The sequence below is a fragment of the Pinus tabuliformis genome, chromosome 6, assembly GCF_031772625.1.
Source record: "Pinus tabuliformis cultivar Carrire ecotype Pingquan chromosome 6, CPIR1, whole genome shotgun sequence".
NCBI classification, from domain to species: Eukaryota; Viridiplantae; Streptophyta; class Pinopsida; order Pinales; family Pinaceae; genus Pinus; species Pinus tabuliformis.
Genome location: NC_142292.1, coordinates 70,729,239 through 70,752,477, shown reverse-complemented (window position 1 = coordinate 70,752,477; position 23,239 = coordinate 70,729,239). Strand labels below are relative to the sequence as shown.

General features: G+C 40.2%; 1 protein-coding gene across 1 annotated transcript in view; it reads left to right on the top strand.

Annotated features, from left to right (window-relative positions):
• The window catches only part of LOC149257293 (P-loop containing nucleoside triphosphate hydrolases superfamily protein), a 92,131-nt gene extending 69,545 nt beyond the window's left edge, over window positions 1-22,586 (top strand). The window contains exons 10-12 of the mRNA XM_089413908.1: window positions 21,543-21,665; window positions 21,755-21,905; window positions 22,119-22,586. Coding sequence (XP_089270034.1) covers window positions 21,543-21,665; window positions 21,755-21,905; window positions 22,119-22,342 — 498 coding nt within the window. The 3' untranslated portion in view covers window positions 22,343-22,586. The remainder of the gene's footprint in view (window positions 1-21,542; window positions 21,666-21,754; window positions 21,906-22,118) is intronic.
• Window positions 22,587-23,239: the final 653 nt, after the last annotated feature.

Below are 23,239 nucleotides of genomic sequence, written 5' to 3'. Positions count from 1 at the left end.
CCTTGATCAATTCTTCTTTTATGTTCTTCAAAGTTCAACAGAGAAAGTGAAAGAGAGTACATTTACAATAGGAGTCAACACTTTTTTGATATCTACAGAGATCAAAGACATATTGCTTCAACTGATTCTCTAAGGTGACTTCTTCACCTATCATAGTGCTGCATCTCGTCCATTTGCTGCACCTTATTGTGTAGCACCATCATGTTGCATCATGCATCATCATGTTGCCCATGATTACTATGCTGCCCATACATCATGCTGTCCATGATCTCTTGCATCATGCTGCCCATGATCTCTTGCATCATGCTGCCCATTCATCATGCTACCCATGATCTCTTGCATCATGCTGCCCATGATCTCATCTATCATGCTGCCCATTATGCTGCATCTTGTATCATGCAGCCTTATTTATGCAGCAATAAGTAGATCAGCCTTAGCTGCTTGCTATGGCTTGCAGCCTAGCAAAGCAGCTAGGCTATAGTTCCAGATACCTTCCAACAGACCCATCTTAAACTATCCTTCTATTTTCATGCTGTCACCTACAGCGATCCAATATTATGACAACAGCTTGATCCTTAGACCTATCCTTGTTGCTGCATATATATTCTCATGTATAGGGGTTCCATAGGTCCTCACCATGACAATGTTAGGCTGCACAATATTCAAACCCTTGTTTCATGACAGCCTTAGATTAGGGCTGTTCTGTACAGTGATTAGAACTTATTTATGACAATGTATAGGTCTGCGTAAACCTTCACACTGCATATTGGCTTGGCAGCTATAGGTCTCCTTTTAACTGCGGCCAGATCTCCTTGACATGACTGCAGCTTCTTCTTCCTCCATTGACTGCGTGAACAGGTCTGTGTTTAGGCTGCTACAGGCAGCGTATGAAGGCTTCTAGGACAACGTATCAATGTCTCCCTTGACTGCGTTTTAGGGCTGCTCCATTACTGCAGCCAGATCTCCTCTAACTGTGGCTCCATGCCTTGACAACGGTTCCTTTTCATGACTGCGTATAACTGCATCTAGGGCATCACATTGCTGTGCGTATAGTTGCTTCCCATTGCTAACAGATTAGGGCATCGTATGGTAGCTAGGGCATCATACTCTTTAGTATCTCTCCTTCTCCAAAAACCCAAGACGTGGAGAGGAGATCACCTAAAGAGTGTGTGTTAAAATGACTTCAAGTCCTTGCCAATTTATACTAAAACGTAGATGATGAATAGGCATGTCTATTGGGCTTTTGAGCCTACTCAAATCGCTGGTCGGCTTGATAATAATTCCATAATCAAAATAAATTCATATCTCCATAAATACTTATCGGAATCGGATGATCTTTAGATCAATCCTACACCTCTCGACGAGAGGGATCCAATAAAAATATCAGCTGCCATAAATAAGCTGACCCACATAGAGTTTGGCCCTAGTTGCCAATTTAACAAGTCAAAATCAAATGAACATGATAAGAAGATATCTCTGCGCCCATCCCTGTGATCGCCGTTGCTTCAAGTTGGATTGTGCTCGCGGTCTGGCCTCCTATGTTACTCAGCTGACTCCCGTCGCTTCAGCCTCTACTGCTTGAACTATTCATCTTTCAAAGCTGGGAGTGGGCGCCATCAGTTTAATGCAGCAGTACTGAAACAGGAGACCCTTGGGCAGTACTTCGTCTTCCCTTTGTATGGGACACCATGCCTGATAATTAAATCCTCCCGAGCTACTAAGTCCCTTTTCACTCTTGTTAGCGCCGACCCTGATTCCATGTCACAATGGGCCTTTCTAGATCAGCCCATGCCGGGTTTGAATGCACCACCTGTTTTCTTAAAAGCCGCTACTGCCGACCCATCACACCTTTAAAGCCTTGTCCTGCACTATCGACGCCCTGATATGCTTGGTGATGCGCTCATGGTGTAATATGGAGGAGTTTCCAGTGCTGGCCTTTATCACTTAAAATGTTGCAAAACATGCGAGTCCTGATCCCCTTTATGCCCCCTTTGCTTCGGCCCCTTTCTATAATATTCTTCATATGACCGAGGGCTATGAACAACTGCTTATCCCTTAGGCACTAGGGCCTTTAGACTCTTGTTCGGGGGTCTTTTTCCTTTGTTACTTGGAATCTCGCATATCGACGACTTATAACATTTTACCTTTAGCATTTCCCCTTGACATTGCGATCGCCGATCAGTGGGATTGGGCCCGCCCGGGGTATCGCAATCGCAACACGGGAGAGGAAGCCTCTTTACCTCCTTTCATAGCGCTGGCCGATTGTTCGGACGCGAAATCCTCATAAGGTATAACACATAATATATCACATCCAGGAGGGTTTTCGCATATCGCAATTGCAAGTCGGGAGAGATAGACCCCTTCACCTCTTTTTAGGCCGACTGTTCGGACGCGAAGTCTTCATAAGATATGACAAATAAAATATCGCATCCGGGAGGATCCCCCGCATATTGCAATCGCAAGCCTGGATGGACTATGGTGGAGGAGGGCCTTGAATTCAGCAATCACCGACATGCTATTTGTGATGGGTGACGTCATCACTATCGCGTGTCACCCTATGAGTGGTGACATGTGTCACTCGGAAATGCCCCCATAGGACCCCTGAAAACGCCGAATCTGCATGCCACGTGTCCTTCGTACTGCCACGTCATCTTCATACTGCCACGTCAGGATGACGTCAACTTCCATGTGGATTCATAAGGACCAATGATATTTCGCCACGTGGCCCCCTGGAGGAGAGAGAAAAAGGCTCTTCTGTTCTGTTTTTGCATTAATTTTTCGTTAAATGTTTTTGGCCTTCCCCGACGATTTAACATTATATCGACGCTTCCCCACATCACAACCTATTTAGCCCTAGTCTTGTTCAACATCGCGGATTGCCGATTTGCGAGAAATATGATATGCAGGACCAACCATATTCCACCATGCGCCCCCCTGGAGGAGAGAGAAAGGGGCCGCCTGCCCTTTGTTTTTCCTTGCTTTTCTTTGTTAATCTTTTTCTTGGCCCTTTCGGCGTTTTACACTATTATCGCAAAATCGCGATATTGCAAGGTTTTAGAGTGGTATCATTGCTGATCCGTTGATTGTGATGAACTCCTGGGGCCCGCCGATCGTCAATAAACATGGTCTTGCCAATATGCCTGATTTGCGATATCGACGTTCGACGATTTCCATGGCCAAGTGGTTGTGTGCCCACCCCTTTGCGCCTATGATCGCCAATATGCGATATCAGCGCTCTATGCCGTGACCTACCGATGCGCTATGTGCCATGAGCCTCCGGTATGCCCGATACGCCGATAGACCGGATCCGCCGATATGCGATTTGCGATATTGGGGATCGGCTGATAGCAACTTTTGATGTCTTCCTCTTTGGCGCTGCTTCAGTAAGCCCCGATTTGCGATTTGTGATGAGCTCAACCCTTAGCCATTTCTCCTTTGTTTTGTGGCCTTGAAAGGGGTATCTTTAATCTGCTATAACTTCTAATCTAGGAGTCCATTTTTGGACTTCTATATACTGTTGGAAAGCTCGTTCAAAGCACTATGCAATGGAGAGGGTCCGATTTGGCTTTGAGCACTTTTGTGGCCTGGAAGATGGCTTCAAACTTCACTGCTCTTTGGCAACTTTGATCAACTGAAAAATCACAATCCAGTGAGTGACAACACCTTAGATTCCATATCCCAGAAATGGATACCCCCGATGAAGCAATGAAAAAGCTCAATACTGTTTTTGGAATTAAAAATGAAATTATAGCCCATCGACTCGAAAATGAGTTGCTTACTTTGGACCCCAATAATTTTTCTTCCATTGAAGATTTTTTGTCCAAGTTCAAGACCCTTAGACTTCTCTTGGAAGATGTTAAGGTTAAGAAGGAAGATGGTAGCCTTATCTATTCAATTCTTTCTAAGTTAGGACCAACCTACTCTGTGTTTGTTTCCACCTTCCATTCTACTAGAGAAGCCTTTATTTCTCGAGGATAAGACTACAAGTCCCCCTATTTTGATTCCTTTTGTGATTCTTTAATAAGAGAACAAGAAAAAATCTTACATCTTGGTCTTCTTAATACTGGAAACTCTTCTAAGAAAGCCTTAGCAGCCCAACAACAACCAAGTTCAAAGAATCCTAAGAAGCAACATCCTAAAAAGAATGGTCCTAAACCAAACAAGGGTCCTAAGCAATTTCAGTCTCAAAATGAAAAATCAACTCAACAAAATGATGAGGCAAATAAAAACAAAGGGAGGAAGACTGATAGACATTGCAACTTCTGTAATCGTGATGGCCATTTAGAATCCAATTTCTTTAAGAAGATGGAAGCCTTGGAAGTAGCAATGAAGAAGCATAACATCCATTTGGAGCACTCTTCAACTTCAACTTCAACTTCATATTCATGAATAACACTTTCCGCATGTGGTTGTCAAACATCTCGGTCTGGTTATGCACTAAATGTATCTTTTTCTACTCATTCTCACGAGTGGCTCATTGATTCTGGAGCTTCTTATCACATGGCCAAAAACAAAGCCATGTTTTCTTCTTTAAATGATTGTAACACCAGAAATATATATGTTGGTGATGATAGATCTCTTAGTGTTGTAGGGACTGCAACTATTCATCTAGATAATGGTCAATTTAATGATGTATTATGTGTTCCTACCTTATCCTGCAACCTTTTATTTGTATCTTAGATAACCCATTCAGGTGAAGGTAAAACCGTTGAATTTTCACCTCATGATGTTGTAATTAAGGACCTAAGAGATCTTAGACAAATTCTAGCTATTGGCATTGCTAGTGATTCTACAAGGTTGTATAAGTTTAACAACTTTGGGTCATCAACTCTTCCTCGGTATTTGTTGCTCAGAATGATGAAGTGAACAAATTTTCGCATGAGCGATGTGGTCATTTGAACTATCGCTGCCTTCAAAATCTATGTAAAGAAAATATGGTGACATGTCTTCCTATGGTATCTTGCCGAGATGGTGTTTGTTCCGGATGTGTACTTCTGAAAACATCATTGGGATAGTTTTGAAAAACGTGCCTCTTGGCATGCTTCAACCCCCTTACAACTTGTGCATAGTGATTGATGTGGTCCACTTCTAGTTGTTTCATTCTTTGGTTACAAGTATTTCTTAACTCTCATTGATGATTTCTCCAGACGCACTTGGGTATACTTCTTAAAACTCAAGAGTGAAGTCTTTAACATGTTTTTGGCCTTTAAGGCCTTTGTTGAGAAACAATATGGACATCAAATTCTTAAGCTAAGATCTAATAATGGCAGAGAATATGTTAACAACAAATTCATCAACTTTTGCACTGAGCATGGAATTCAATTGCAAAATATTGTTCCATATACTCCACAGAAAAATGGTGTAGCTGAAAGGAACAATTGCCCATGAAAGGAAATGGCTAATTGTATGCTTCAATCTAAAGGACTTAGTCTTAATTTTTGGGCATAAGCAATTAACTGAGCAAATTACATTGTAAATCGCACTCATACTAAGGTTTTTAAGAATATCACTCCAGAAGAAGCATAGAGCTCAATTAAACCAGGTGTAAGTCACTTTCGTGTTTTTGGAAGTGAAGCATGGGCCCATATTCCAGATGAGAAACATAAAGACTTAGAACCTAGAAGTGAAAAAGGTATTTTTGTTGGATATTCTGAAGATGTCAAAGGATATAGACTTCTTCAACCTAAATCAAAAAATATAATCATTAGAAGAGATGTAAAGTTTGATGAAAATATATCGGCCTACGAGCCTAGTTCGACGGATGTGCCACCTCTCTCTATCTCTTCTACTTTTGAAAATATTCCTTCTTCAGATGATGACAGCGAGGATGACAATCCTCCCCCACCTTCTTGGGATCTTCCTTCAGCTCCTCAGCTTCCAAAATAGGTCCGCGCTACTTGGGATGCAACAAATGCTCTTGCAGGTGATCCTACAGATCAACGTCATACACGTTCTTAGTTCAATAGAGCCTCTTCTTTACTGGCTCAAGTTTCCGCGAATTATGATCCTGACACCTTTGTAGAAGCTTCAAGCCATCCAGATTGGGATGCAACTATGAATGAATAATATCGTTCATTATTGGCAGATAATACATGGGACCTTGTTCCTCTTCCAAAAGGATGAAAACTTGTTAGATGCAAATGGGTTTACATAACCAAGTTTGGATTAGATGGAAAAGTTGTTAAACATAAAGCTTGTCTTGTTGCTAAGGTTTTTTCACAAGTTGAAGGCATTGACTATACTGAAACCTTCTCCCCTGTTAACAAAATGAACTCTATCTGCCTTGTTCTTTCCCTTGCTGCCTCTTTCAAATGGGAAGTCGATCAGATGGATGTTAAATCCGCCTTCTTGCACGGGGACTTGCATGAAGACATCTATATGGAACAACCTCCTGGCTTTATACAAAAAGACTCTAGCCTTGTATTTCGACTTAAGAAATCCCTTTATGGTCTCAAGCAAGCTCCTTGGGCTTGGTATGCCAAAATGGATAGCTTTCTTTTAGACACTGACTTTTCTAGGTGTCATTCTGACAATACTGTCTACTCCAAGAAAGTGGGTAAGTCCCTTATCATTCTTGTTCTTTATGTTGATGATCTTATCCTTAATGGTAGTGATCCCAACCTTATAAACCATGTGAAGTCTAGCCTTGAAAAGCAGTTTGAAATGACAGACTTAGGACACTTGCATTATTTTCTTGGTCTTCAAGTCTTGCAATTCAAAGAAGGTATTTCCCTTTCCCAGTCCAAGTATGCCTGTGACTTCTATGCCAATTTAACATGGAAGATTGTAAGCCAATCCCTTCTCCCTTTCAGTCTGGAGTCAAACTTTCAATCACTTGTACTTCCCCTGAAGTTGATGCTACCTTATAACATTAGCATGTTAGAAAACTTTTGTATCTGACCCATACCCGTCCTGACCTTTCCTTTGTTGTTGGCCTTGTTGCTCGATTTATGCACAAACCACATGAAAGTTATTGGAAAGCAACTAAAAGAATACTTTACTATGTTCGAGGTACAATTCAGTTTGGGATTCATTACAGTATAGGAGCATCTGCTCTATTGGTTGGTTTCACTGATTCTGATTGGGATGGTGACCCTGATGATTAGAAGTCTACTATCAATTGTGTCTTCACTCTTGGTTTTGGACCTATTACATGGGCTTGCCAGAAACAACGTGCCATTTCTCTTTCTTCAGCAGAAGCAGAGTATTGTGGCGCCGTTGAAGTTAGTAAGGAAGCCCTGTGGCTTCTTCAGATCCTGTCAAAGTTTGGTTTTCAGCAACATCATCCGACTACACTTTGGTATGATAATCAAAGTTCCATTCAACTATGCAAAGATCCAGTCCAACAACAACGCAACAAACGCATTGAACTACACATGCACTTCATCAGAAAGCTCATTTATGACCTTGTCCTTGAAATGCAATATTGTTCAACCAATGATCAAGTTGTAGACATCTTTACAAAGGCTCTCACAGAGGCGAAGTTTACTAAATTTCGATTTATGGTTGGAGTTCAGGAAGTTGTCACTAAGGGGGGATAGGCTCTAATGCCTCCTTCCGTCTCCTTTTGTGTCATCTTTGTACATCCTTCAATCCTATCCCAAGTTGTTCTTAAGGGGGGATGTTAGGATATTTCGACACATAGACATTAATTAAGTATAACTTGGTCTAGTGTATAGTTAGGTAAAGTGTGTTTCTTTAGTATGTACTTTTTGCAACTTACAATTCCACTGTCACAATATGTTCTAGACATGAAGTGATCCGACGGTTCATTCTCTCCTTGGTATTATCGACACTTGATCCGTGGCTTAACACTCGATTGGTCCATGATCTCTATTTAAAGAGCATGGAGGGTCATTTGTGGGAGACCGTTTATGAGAGAAGCGTATGTAAATTTTCTTTCTTTTACATTAATAATATTGCTTGAAGTGGTTATGTTGGTTCAAGCCGCGCACTGTTTCGCTCTTTGAGGGTTTTAACCACGTCAAGAATACTGGTGTACTGATCTGTGATTTGTTTGTGAGCGGTGTCTTTTGGTGTTTAATCTAAGGAACTTACCTTGTAAACTCCTACAGTAGTTAATGGTAATATTAAATTCTTAAGGTAAAATGATGAAATTTACTTAAATTTTTAACATTACCATTAATTGACTTAAGATGTTTGAAAGTGGTTTGGACCTCATTGGATTTCATATGGAGAAAGTAGAATTTTAGATTCCACTCAAAATCTAGTAGACTTAATAGTTTTTGGGATGTTTGAATGCACATTTTCATAGGTGTTCATATTATAGATAGACTTCTGAAGCTGAGCTATGTAAGTAGGTTGAAACGTTCAACGTTTTAGGAAGACACTCTGCCCATATTTAGGGACAATTTTTTTTTTGTTTTTTGTTTTTTTTTGTTTTCATATAGTTCAGCTCCAAAAATCTATTTACAATTTTTTAGGATTTTAGGATTGGAGGGATTGCAACATTTCTACTAGATTCTCCGATGTATGAGGGTAAGGAACTAACATTTAATCAAGATGCCAAGTCCTCTATGTACCTCGATGTTGATGACATTGATGTTGAGCTCCTCCATGATCCTAGTGAAAATGTATACTTCACTCAAGCAAAATCATTGAGTAGAATGTTAAGCTTTTTCTATCTTATTTTAATGCTCAGAGGGATATCTTGATGACGAGGATCCCAATTTTGGTAATAATTTTGATGTTATGTAACTATTTCTAGCATGATTTTCTTTTGGTTTTGGAGGCCATTTATAATATAGAGCATCTCTATTGATCTATTTTGATTCATAAATGGATTGCACTTAGGGATATTTTGGTTATATGTGATCCAGGAATCTTTTGCTTATAGATGTATGAAAGAATCACATGTGAAAATTGCAGCTTAACACAGAAATTAATGTGCACACAAGAAAAGAAGAAGAAAACACAAAAGCACGAACAAAAGACAATGAGACTTGATAACGAAGTTCTTCCAACTCGGACTACGTCTCCGGGCCCTGCTCGATCAATGGGGAGGCCTTCATTCATTAAATGGCATGAAAAGAAGAGGATACATTCATCAGTTTACATAAAAAGAGGCTTATACCTCCATTCTGGAAAATGGCTGTGAAATGGAGACCTCAGATGGAGAAATGGACAACACCATTGCGTCCGTGGCGTTGAGAGGGGCTGAAAACATATAAAATTTGCCCAATTCCGACAAATTGACCTCTTGCCCTTTCTGTAAGCTCTGCCTCTCTCTGCGTGCCAAAAATTCCTCTCTCTGCGTTTTGTTGTGTGTATCGGGCTTTATAATACAAGGTTGCTTAAAAATCGGGGGTTTTTTGATTATAATGGAAGCCGTTTTCTTGAAAGGATCGACGGGCCGACTGTCCGACCTTTCTATGCAACAAACCCCTTTAAAATGGCCCTTTTCTATTTAAGCGGATAATACACAGAAAACACTAAGAAAACCGAAGTCCCGGACTTCAAATTTCCTTAAATCGGGCTTATAGACCCATCGGGTCCGATCCCCATATCGCAATTGCACATCGCTGGTTCCACAGTGCTATTAGCGGGGGATTTGCCGACCACCGATCGCCGATATCAGCGTTGGCCGATGGCATCGGCATATGCAACGGCCTGGGGTCCCAGTGTTTGGTTCTTCCAATCGCCGCTACCGATCCCGTCGTTCCGATCACTCCCGCCAATTCGATCGCTTCTCCGATCGCCGATCGAAATCGCTGATCGTGGGTCTTGCGTCCTGATATTGGCCATCGCTTGCTCTTGACTCCGATTAATTGGAGATCGCTGATCGGGGGTTCTGTTGCGCCTCCTTAAGTCCGCTCCTTTGGACCCTCCGATTGCGATTTTGCCTTTTAAAGGCTTAAAGCCATTTTTAGGAAAAAAGCCTCATTTTACAAAGGAACAAGGCAACCTTCTTTCTGCCACAACTTCATCATCCAGACTCAGATTGGAGTGCCGTTCGCACCGTTGGAACCAGGGCGACGAGCACTTCGATCTGATGTCAGGATACTTGCTTTTCCTGCCGCTTTGAATTTTTAGTTTTTCCATGCCATTGTATCTGAAGATCCACCTGTATCAATATGCACCCGTGCTATATATATGAGAAATTTTGCATATTTGTGTATAATAATTTGGATTCATATGGATGCACATGATTTATATGGTCTTTTCAAAATTTGAACATTTTATGTATTTTTTGTTGACCAATTTTTTGATCCAGTTCTAATAACATTGTTGAGGATGTCGTGACCATTTTCGATCAAGCAAATAGGGGGAAATCTTCTATTTTCGTTGCCATGATTCATCTCATGAGATACATTCATTTTTGTTTTGATATGATTTTGCATCATTCTATTAGATCTTATGGCTCAGGATAAATATCATATTTCAATATCGATATCTGATTTATCACCTGACGTTTTATACATCCTATATATCGATTTTATTTTCATATTTATGTATCTATGTGTTTGTTTGATGTTGATGTTGTTTTAAAAGTTAAAAAATTGAAAAAAAACATGATTATTTTTGTATTTTTTTAAGTTTCTCGATAATATTGATTTTTTTCCCATTATTGCCCATAATTTTTGGACCCTCGATGATAAATTGTCAATAACTATAAATGTAACATTGGTTTCAATACCATTGGATAGCCGGAGAAAGGATACTAAAGTGATAATGGTAACCAATCTTTTGTTACCTCGAGGTCTAGACATACCTAGTGAGGCTTTGCACCAGGCCTATTAGATTTTGTAGTGACAGTGACCATAGAATGAGATAGCTACTACATTTTATATCTCTTGTATTAAGCACATAAGAAATGTAAAATATTCATATATGATCATGCAGAATTGGAAAAAATGTGACATGTCTACTGAGCCGTTTGAAGACCATCACGCAAACTTCCCAAAACATGTGACATGTCTAGTTGCCCATGTGAAGTGCATCGCGATTCAACATCACTTCAAGAATGAATGTATGCTACTGATCATGTTGTCATCCTTTGAATAGAACTGATATCATCTATAATAAAAATAGGGCTTTTGTTTTAATCCTCATAGAACCATGACTTTGATACCATGTTAAGATTTTAAGATGAGCCCATGGTAATTGGGTGAAATGGGTGGTGTTGACTAACACCTTTAAACATTAAAGCACTACTTCATAATAAGATCCCAAAGAGCACAATGCATTGTGTGTGCAAGGTGCATAGTATGCATTATGTGAAATGAGTCTAGAGTCTCACCAATAAATAGGATTGGGGTTTACCCCTAAGACCCTTGTGGGTGGCGTTGCAATAACTACTAAAGTGGTTAACCATAAATGAAGTGGTCCTAGAGGTTGAGCAAACTAGTCATGTTGGGTTTACATTAAATATTCTCACACTAAGTCTCTTTTGGTCCATGATGGAGACCAAACTGACTAAATTGACTACCATCCTTCCCTAGATTGATGGACATGGAAAGGTAGTTAACGAGATGATTGTACGCACTTGTAGAATGTACAACTTCAAGCACCTATTTACATGGGAGGAAGACCTTCCATTTGTTCAATTACCTTAGTCTTAGGAACATTTATTGTTGCCTCCTAAGCCACAAGAAACAACTCATCATGAGGCATTAATTGTGTGCTTTCCTTTTCCATTGTACTAAAACCTTTTGGCACACCATTTTCCTCTACCGCTTTCTGTTATTTGGGGCAGCATCAGATGTGCTCTAGCCACGAAATTTGGTGGAGAGGTTGGGGCACATAAGATTTCCAATACCCAGAAAGGGTTTGGGCAGATTCCAAACAGATCAGGAGATATTAAAATAATTAATATTTTTAACGGAGTCCCTAAGTCTAAACTTAGGGAAAATAAAATATTAATGTGTATTAATATGAATCTGTGTTAGAATGGTCCAAAAGACATGGATCAAGCAAGATCTAATCTTAGTCGTTGATTAGGGACTTAATCTCAGCGTTGAGATGTTAACAGAAAAAGTATAAAAGGAGGCTTGAGGGGCACTTGGAGAACACACTGAGGGAGACCAGTGAGTTCAATTTTTGGAGCGGGGTTTGCTGAGAAATTGAACCAGTGGTTTGGAGAGCAGTCAGGAGGCAGCAAGTACAGAACAAAGAGATGGGAGATCAGGGCAGAAGAGGCAGATGCAGAGCCAGAGAAAGCCACGCAGAGGCAGCAGAGACTGCACAGAGCTAGAAGGGCCTGCGTCATCCATGCAGAGGTTGCGGGAGTGACGCAGAAGCTCAGAGAGGCTGCGCAGAGCCTCAGTAGGCTGACGCAGAGGGTTTCAATCTGTAGCAGAGGTCAGTAGGGCCTACGCTGGGTTTAGAAAAGGCTGGAAGTTTGTCTATTTGTGGGTAAGCTAGTTTGGCACCCTCTTGTACAAGAAAATTGTTGAATAATAAAATCCTCCCTTGTTGCACCGGTTTTCCCACATTGGGTTTTTACGGGGACATTAGTCCAAAATAACTGTGTCAATGTGTGCATATGTTTATTTCTGTATTACGGTGTGATATTTGCAACAATATTTATTTTAATGTTTGTTGATGTAATTTCATGAATGACTTATGATGAAATAAGTAGGAAAAATAAATCAGTTGCTACAGTAATAGAATTTTCACATGATATCAGAGGAAGTAATCAGAGACAGAAAGGGAAAATCAGTTATGGGTCGAGACCACGATGCAGAGGCATCTACCTCAGGGGGCACACGCAGATTTTCAAAAGATTGCACAAGAGAGAGATTTCGATTTCTCTATGTTGGCTTCTAGGTTGGAAGAACAAGTGGCGTGCATGACTAGTGCTGCATCATCATAAGTATGGTACATAGATAGTGGAGCCTCGTGGCATATGACGGGAATCAGGGAGTGTTTCTCAGAATATCGAGAAGAGAAGATGAACTTCAGATCACCATGGGGAACAAGGCAAAGTTTACTCCAGTAGGAAAGGGTACCATAGTTTTTTAGACAGAATCGAGAGAGCGGTTCCGTGCCACAAATGTGCTGCATGTGCCAGGATTGGGGATGAACTTACTTTCCGTGTCACAACTACAAGGCAAGGGCTATGCCGTCTACTTCATCAAGGAAAAGGTATACGTCAAACCCCTGAGCTAGAAAAAGAAAGTGCAGATCGGGATCAGAAGTAATCGGTTGTACAGATTACAACTAGAATCTCCAATGGCACTAATAGGCAGTCATGGGGACAAAGACTTGAATGAATTATGGCACAGAAGGATGGGTCACTTGCACCATGGAGCTCTGAGAATTCTCAGGAGCACTATAACAGGAGTTCCATATCTGAGTACGGAACGAGATGATGTATGCAGGGGATGCGCTCTAGGAAAGTATGCCAAGGCGACATTTACTAGGAGCAACCACAAGGCCAAGAGTGTACTAGGATTGATACACTCAGCTATCTGCGGACCTATGTCCGTCAAAGCAGTCAGCGGTGCCGAGTATTTCCTTACCTTCATTGATGACCACTCGAGGAAAACTTGGATCTATTTTCTGAAAACCAAGGATGAGGTTTTCTGTCGATTCAAGGAGTTCAAGGCTCTAGTGGAGAATCTAACAGGTAAGAAAATAAAAGTCTTGCTCTCAGATAATGGTGGAGAATATGTCGATAAGGACTTCACTGATTATTGCGCGAAGGAGGGCATCATAAGAGAGTGGACAACTCCCTACAATCCGGAGCAAAAAGGGGTGGCAGAAAGGAAAAACAGGACTATTGTAGAAGTAGCTAGGGCCATGCTGTATGATCAGGATATGCCAAAATTCCTGTGGGTAGAAGCATGCAACACAACTGTCTACGTTCAGAACAGGACTCATCTGGCATTGGGCAAGGTTACTCTAGAGAAAGTCTTCACTGGGAAGACACCTGAAGTTAGTCATTTCAAGATATTTGGGAGTTTGGCATATTGTTGCATACCCGAAGAAAAGAGGAAGAAGCTGGATCAAACTGCAGAAAAGGGGTATCTGGCAAGATATAGCGAGAACGCTAAGGCATACAAGATCTATCTTCCAGAGAGCAGGAAGGTAGTAGTACGATGAGATGTGAAGTTCATGGAGGACAGAGCTTTTAGAAGATCTCGCGAAATGCCTTCCAAGGAGCAGTCGAAAGAGGATTCGTTGGTCATGCCTCTTCAACCAACGAAAGTGAAGAATCCCTCCTTAGATCAGGAAGATTCTCAGGATGAGGAAGAGGAGTGAACAGAAGCACCTGTTGGCAGAGGAAGAACCAGCAGGGAACTTTGTCAGATTCTACGTGATGCAGAAAAATTCATTGGAGAGCCAAGGAACAATAAAAGGGAGCTAAAACAGCCAGACAGGTATCAGGCGTTAATAGCTCAGGATGGAGAGCCTGCCAGCTTCAAGGAGGCGGCTCAGGATCAGGTCTGGCTAGATGCGATGGTGGAGGAGTATAACTCCATAATGGTAAACGATGTCTGGGAGGTGGTGTCAAGGCCTCAAGACAGATCCGTGGTAGGTTCAAGATGGATCTACAAGATCAAATATGCTGCGGACGACAGTATTGAAAAATACAAGGCCAGGTTTGTGGCTATGGGGTATGCTCAAAAGGAAGGGATTGACTATGAGGAAACCTTTGCCCTGGTAGCCAGGTATACATCTATTAGGACCGTGATATCTCTTACACCCCAGATGGGATGGGAGATCTATCAGATGGATGCCAAGACGACATTTCTGAATGGGGTAATAGAAGAAGAAGTATACATTGAACAACCAGAGGGCTTTGAAACTCATGAGAAGAAGTCTCATGTATGCAGATTGAAGAAAGCCTAGTATGGGCTGAAGCAGGCACCAAGAGCGTGGTATGGTCGAATAAATGACTGCTTGCAGAAGATGGGGTTTGTCAAGAGTGACGCGGATCCGAATCTCTACTATCTGGTCGTAGAGAGCGAGCCACTTATCTTGGTATTATATGTGGATGATTTCTTCCTGACAGGATCATCCAGACTCATTGAAGACTGCAAGAAAAATCTAGCCACAGAGTTCGATATGAAGGACCTGGGACGAATGCACTATTTCATAGGGTTGGAAGTTTGGCAGCAGAAAGGAGAAATCTTCCTTTGGCAAGGAAGGTATGCTATAGAAATCTTAAAAAGGATTGGGATGGGAGACTGTAGACCTATGGCTACGCCAATGATCACCAACTGGAAGAAGATTGATGCATCAGAAGACAAGGATGTCGATCCCACCCTATACCGACAACTCATAGGGTCTCTGATGTATCTAGCCAATACCAGGCTAGATATTTGCTACGCTGTCAACACCCTCAGTCAGTTCATGGTGGAACCAAAGAGGGCTCACTGGGCAGCGACCAAACACGTTCTCAGGTATTTACAGGGAACGGTTGATTATGGGCTCTTGTACAACAAAGGGAAGGATATTAGGTTGAGTGGATTCACTGATGTAGATTGGGCAGGAAGTTCAGTGGATTGGACAAGTACCTCTGGGTACTGTTTCAACATTGGATCAGGAATAGCCTCCTGGTGAAGTAGGAAACAGAAGTCCGTGGCTCTGAGCTCGTCTGAGGCAGAATATATGGCAGCAAGCACAACTTCGTGTGAGGCCATATGGCTTAGAAAACTGCTGGTAAACCTATTCAGAAGAAATATGGAGGCAACCAGGATCATGTGTGATAATCAGAGTTGCATCAAACTCTCTAAGAATCCAATATTTCATGATAGGTCAAAGCATATTGATATCCGGTGTCACTTTGTCAGAGATTGTGTCCAACGAGGAGCTGTACAGTTGAGCTACACTCCTACAGGGGAACAAGTGGCAGATATCCTCACCAAGGCCCTTGGAAAGTCAAAATTTGACTACTTCAGGGAAAAGATGGGGATGGTAAAGAACCCCTTTCAGAAGTAGTGTGTTAGCAGCACGAATGAAGAGGGAGTTGCAGTGCAGATGCAGTGTTGGGAGAAAGGACCAACAACAGCACAGATGCAGAGGAAGTTGCAGTGCGGATGCAGTGTTGGGAGAAAGGACCAGCAACAACACGGATGCAGAGGGAGTTGTCGTACAGATGCAGCAGTGGCAGTAGTAGAGTCATGGGCAGCAGTACAGGAGACAACAGTGTAGAGGATGTTGGGCAGGTACCGATCCCAGATGATCAGAGTAATACTCAGTAAGGAGTATTGTTAGAGCACAATCCTCGTTAAGAGGGAGTGTTGATTTGGCGTAGCATTGGATGTGCTCTAGCCACGACATTTGGTGGAGAGGTTGGGGCACATAAGATCTCCAATACCCAGAAAGGGTTTGGGCAAATTCTAAACAGATTAGGAGATATTAAAATAATTAATATTTTTAATGGAGTCCCTAAGTCTAAACTTAGGGAAAATAAAAAATTAATGTGTAGTGTTAGAATGGTCCAAAAGACATGGATCAAGCCAAATCTAATCTTAGTGGTTGATTAGGGACTTAATCTCGGCCGTTGAGATGTCAACAGAAAAAGTATAAGAGGACGCTTGAGGGGCACTTGGAGAACACACTGAGGGAGACTAGTCAGTTCAATTTTTGGAGCGGTGTTTGCTGAGAAATTGAACCAATGGTCTGGTGAGCAGTCAGGAGGCAGCAAGTACGGAACAGAGAGATGGGAGATCAGTGCAGAAGAGGCAGACACAGAGCTAGAGGAAGCCACACATAGGCAACAGAGACTGCGCAGAGCCAGAAGGCCCTGCGTCATCCACGCAGAGGTTGCAGGAGTGACGCAGAAGCCTAGAGAGGCTGCGCAGAGCCTCAGTAGGCTGACGCAGAGGGTTTCAGGTTGACGCAGAGGGTTTCAGGCTGTAGCAGAGGTCAATAGGGCCTACGCTGGGTTTAGAAAAGTGTTGGAAGTTTGTCTATCTGTGGGTAAGCCAGTTTGGCACCCTGTTGTACAAGAAAATTGCTGAATAATAAAATCCTCCCTTGTTGCACCGGTTTTCCCACATTGGGTTTTTCCGGGGACATTAGTCCAAAATAACTGTGTCAATGTGTGCATATGTTTGTTTCTGTATTACGGTGTGATATCTGCAGCAATATTTATTTTAATGTTTGTTAAAGTAATTTCATGAATAACTTATGATGAAATAAGTAGGAAAAATAAATCAGTTGCTGCAGTGATAGAATTTTCACACTTTCCCCTCCCTTTTGACCTTGATCCTAGTTCCATGTTCTCCTGTACTTCCTTTCTCTTTGATATCTCGAGACAACCTTTGTCCCAAGTTACTTTTGCTACCACCCCCACTACTTATTCCTTTTTGGGATATATCTAGGGGGTAGTGTTGATGAATACCAATAGAGTCGTAAACAAAGGGTTTTAGGTTGAGTTGTTCAAGCATGGTCTTCATACACTTGATGATGACATTGTTGACCTATTTAATCATGTTGTTAGCATAGGCTTCCCACAACTTGTTCCCACCACACTATCTGCTAGATAAACAAATTGATTTCTAGTGTATACCCCAACAATTATAAGACAATCATGGTTGGTCATTCTTTGTTGAGATGACGGAATAGAAGTGACATTCTAATGGGACCAGCTAACAAACGCTAAATCGATAAAATAGTAGGCATAAAAGAGATGATTACAAATTAGGAGTGTTATACACCTTTAGTGTTGGGAGTGCTAGGCCCAAGAGGACAACTAGGTTAGCCTTAGCCAAAGTAGTCTAAAATACAATAAATTGGGTATCTACCCAATTTCAGTTCTCTTAGAGCCCTAGAGTCCCAAAATGTCTAGTAAGGGGATGGCATGTGGTCACAAGCGAAGATTTTGCCATATATGCTTGAATATCTCTCGAACACTAAATTATAACTTATAATAAAGCACTTGAACTGTGGTAAATCTTATCTTAGCTTTCCTAGTCTCTGTCAATACTTTTCCCTCAATTATTAGACCTTGCATCACCTTAAATCCTCTTTGTTGAATACTTTAGGTGATCTTTATAGGGAAGCCTCCCTTGTAGGATATAATTCACCACTAAACAATTGGAGAAAGGCCGCTGAGATGATAGTGGTGGCTGATCTCTTGTTGCCATAAGGTCTAGATTGCCTAGTGGGGCTTTGCACTAGGCTTGGTATATTTTGCGATAATAGTTTCATCCGTCATAAGTGTAATCTCAAAGCATGATGTCGTGAGCTGTCCCTTCTCACTGTGTCCGTAATAAAATATCCAGATTGCTTTTTCGCTATCCATGGTCTCATACAAGTAGCCCATGGCAGGCTTGTCACCATTAACCAATTGAAGAACTTTTATTAAAGGTTCACTCATTGCGCAAAACTCCTATACTAAAGACCAAAATGATTCTTTGTAATTGTATGAAGTAATGGCTTGCCCCTTTGGTTTCCTGTGGAATGGATTAGTATACCTCTTGGTAGAAACAAACTTTCTCTTCAACTCCAACTGACAAAATAGAATTGATTGAAGAGAAATGATACACACCAACACTATTTTTTGTGAATGCCCTCATGAGGCTAAGTACTGGGGCATGGTTATGAACAATGTTTTAGGAACCGTTCCCCATCCCCCACGGATCAAAAGTTGGAACTGCTAATCCTGCGGATCCATGAGTGAACTGCAGATGGAACTGCACACTTGAATTTTAGAACCGCGCTTCGCTTGGAAAATCACAGTTCTTGGACCTGTAGGAACTGTCATGATTTCATAAGCCGAATTGCAGTTCCAACATGGTTTTGCTACACTTCTTGCGTAGTTTTGGGAAGCACTTGCACGGTTTCACGGGTCACTTTTTTTGTTTTTGTTTTTGGAATTTTGGAATCTCTATGTGAGGAACAATGCTTCCCAGATACTGCCAAGGTGCTTCCTTGATGCTCCCTAGACGCTTCCTAGATGCTCCCTATTGTTAATGTTAAATTCTTAAAGTAAAAGTTCTTTTTCATCTATTTACTTAATTTTTTAACATTACCATGAAATGACTCAGGATGTTTGAGAGTGGTTCCAACTTCATCAGACCTTTTTATGGAGAAAAATATAATTTCACATCCCATTCAAAATTCAACTGGCTTAGCAATTTTTAGGATTTCAGGATCAATGAGATTGTGGCATTTCATTAGATTAAATCATGTATGAGGGTATGGGCTCTTTAATCAAGAGCACCAAGCCCCATGTGTACCCTAGTGTTTGTGGTGTTGATTGTTGAACTCCTTTGTCATGGCCTTAGTGAAAATGTACCCCACTCAAGTCAAAGTTATGATCAGGTATGTTAAGGTTTTTTCTACCATATTTAAGGCTTGGATTAGGCAGTTTTATTAAAATTGGGCAATGTTGATTAATATCCGTAGAGAATCGTGGTAAATGCAAAGGTTAGACAAGAGGAGAAGAATCTAGATTCTAGATGGTTGTTGCTCGAATAATTAATCATTAATGTACTATGGATGCCATTTCTATCTTGATTTGTGTACAATATGCATGCTTTCATATATTCTGCAACTAATTTGACATTCTGGAGGTTTTTTGAATATAAATGCAATGATATATATATATATATATATATATATATAATGAGTTTGCTTTCGAGGATTTCTTATATATATATATTAGAAATCCTCGAAAGCGAACTCATATATATATATATATATATATATATATATATATATATATATAATGATTTCACTTTCAAGGATTTTTAGAAAATGATACTTCCGATGCTTTGCTTCCAAAAAACACATATCTATATATATATATATATATAATGATTTCACTTTCAAGGATTTTTAGAAAATGATACTTCCGATGCTTTGCTTCCAAAAAACACACCTGCTTTGCCCCCGCTTCATGCAACATTGGTTATGAATTTGTTTAGTGATGGTCTTAGCCTCCTCAATCACCTCCTTAATAAGCTTATTTGTGCCAATATCTTCTGGTTTAAAATCGACACTGTGAGTTGCACATGGAGTCCAAAATAGTGTAAGATGTGTCTCCATTATCATTCCACTAGCTGCCACTTAATTGGCAACATAATCTATTATGACACAGGCAAAATTGGCCATACCTATCTCCATGATGAAGTTGTCTAACAAATTTGGCAACATTGTAGCATTTTTAACATTAGTAGGATGCATCAACAGATTAATAAATATTGATCTCTTGGGACAAGACTGCAAAATTTATGGTGTCATGCCCTTCCAATCCATCTGACCATATGAGATATAATTGTGCAACTAGTCTTCTCCAATGATTCTCTCAACTCACCCAGTCTAGCCATGCAATTTTTATCAAAATTTTAAAGTTTTCATTTTGAAGAGTTGACCTCCTTAATCCATCATCAGGGGTTTTATCTAAGGCCAACAAAAGCGACAACATCAGACATTGTTAGAATGGATTAATTATGGCAATGCTGAAAGGTATGCCACCCTATAACAAACACTCCCGCATATTCTGATCGTCTTTTTCTTTTTCCTTTTTTTAATCACAAAACAAATGGAAGGTTGTACCCCAGGGTCTGTTCTGGGAATGAAAGAAGAGAGATGTGCGAATAGGATTAAGAACATGGCTATTTCTTCACTGTTTACAAAGGATCCTTTTGGGATCAGTACATGAGGTTTGTGTAGTGCGTAAACTTTTGGTGTTTGTTGATGTTGACAAAACCTCCATGGGCAAAGGTGTATGAGGCCATTCTACAGTGTTTGTTTAAAAAAGAAGCTGCTTTGATCAGTGTTTTGGAACTTCTTCATTTTCAGAATTAGTTTTTAGATCAAGGATCAGCTCTGCATATCCACGAATCAAAAAATTAATGGGTCACCCACTTCATGTCTCCTGTCTGAAGCTGAAGCTTAGGTTGGATTTGTAAGCAAATTTTTATTATCCAAAGGAATGATGATTTCTTTATGATCCAACGAGTCCAGTGCTTCGCACCTTGGTCTTGCAAATGTTTCTGAAGATCCAGAGAGCTTCAGAATGATAAGCCACTAACGCCTTTTATATTGTTCAACATATCATGTAGAACTCTGGTGTGACCTGTGTTGATTTGTAATTTTTCATTTTAATTTCACACTTACTATTGCCTGATTCCTCCACTTTTATTGATTCTAGACATCTACCAGTGTATAATATATCTATGATTTCAATTGAAGGGCCATTTTTTTGTCCTTGGGATTTTGTCTGCTCCTAACAAATAGTAGAAAGTTGCATTTGTGAAAGTATGACAAATAATCAAGAGCAAGAGAAGCACGAGACAATGACCATCATGAAGGAAATGTGTTATTTTCTGGATGAATAAAGGGGGAGTATGACAAATAAGCAAGAGCAAGAGAAGCACGAGACAATGACCATCATGAAGGAAATGTGTTATTTTCTGGATGAATAAAGGGGGAGTCGTGCGTCAATCTCTAAATGTGCTTTTCTGTTGTTGATACAATATGAAAACTTTGACAATTTGATGAGGGGATAGAACATACTGGAAGTGAATTCACCCATTCTTTGTGCAGCAATGTTTGTTGGTTTTTTCACACTAAGAGATGAAATTCTAACCCAATGTGAAAATATCTCTGATTGACAGAGTTTGAAACCTCCTGTATTAATATTTGTCCAAAGCAAAGAGCGTGCAAATGAACTTTACAAGGAACTTGCGTTTGACGATATAAAAGCTGACAGTATCCATGCTGATCTGACCCAAGCACAGGTACATGCTTCTTGTAATTGTGTCAAGTTTTCCTCAATGGTTGTGCTGGAAATGTTGACTCGTGGATTTCTTTTATTTGGATTCTGCAGCGTGAAAGAGCAGTAGAAAAATTCCGTGAGGGGAAAACATGGGTTTTAATTGCAACTGATATGATAGCTCGTGGCATGGATTTCAAGGGTGTGAACTGTGTGATTAATTATGACTTTCCTGAATCAGCTGCTGTATATATACATCGTATTGGTATATTTCACATCTTTGAAAGCTAAATGATTGTGCATAATAAGCTTTAGTTGTCTTCTTTACTTAATCCTGTTCCATCTTAGCCATTCGCGATGCTGTTTTTGTGTTATATTTTCAAATTTAATTTGGGTGATGCTTTACATTTTCTTATTTTTAAATAATACTGCTGCAACAAGCGAATAAGATAGTCCCCGGTTGCATTTCTATCTGTAGGTCGCTGTGGAAGAGCTGGACGTGCTGGAGAGGCAGTTAGTCTATACACTGAGGATGATGTTCCATTCTTGCGAAATATAGCTAACGTCATGGTGTCATCTGGCTGTGAAGTTCCTTCATGGATTTTGAATCTACCAAAGCTTAAAAGGAAAAGGCACCGTCCTGCACGTGATTCCATCTCCACAAATCCTTCTGAAGTTCATACCTCCAAGAAGTATGCATAATATGGAAGTAACATAACAAAGCATAACTGGAATTTCTGTTTGTGGCATGTGTCCAATGCAAAATTCTATGGGATGTACTTTGCTTGAGATCCCTTTTCCATATTTTCTGCCATCAACGTAACCAAAGCTGTAAAAAACTGCAGCATATTCTTATTAGAGTTCGATTATTTGTTTGAACTCTACTCGGGCATCCAAAAATGTAATTTTTAACTTTTTTTTTCTCAAGTTGAACTACTTATCACTATCAAGAATTGCTAGATTTTTGTAGAATTTTCCATGTACATCCGAATTGCTAGATTTTTGTAGAATTTTCCATGTACATCTCTTTATGGTAAGTTTATGGTTTTAAGGCCAAATCCAGGGCTGTGGAGATTCTAATCAAATTCATGAGGACTAACTATTTGAAAACAAATTATAAAGATTATGCTGGTATGAACAAACGACTACTAGAATACAAATTATAAAGATTATGCTTGTATGAACAAACGAAGATGCAGTAATAAGAATGGCTACTCGTCAAATCAAACAAGTAATTTATAACACAAGAAATAATACAAAGAATGACAACTTGTCATGTACCTCATTTCTATCACAAGGGATAATATACAAAGAGAAATCCACACTTTAAATCTCCATGTTCTACATTCCGCGTGTAATCATCTTCTTTATTCCCTCGTACAACTTCTTCATTATGTCTTTTTGGGGCAACCATACACGTAAAGATGACGAATTCAATACAATGCATACGCCTACATTGAAAACATATTAGTGTGTGGTATAATCAAAATAAAGTACAGCATCCCAAACGAAAAAATGAAAAATTTAAGTAGACTTACGAACTAATTAATATATATTTTTAAGTTTTAAATTTAACAAGTTTGTGTCTCTATTAAAAAT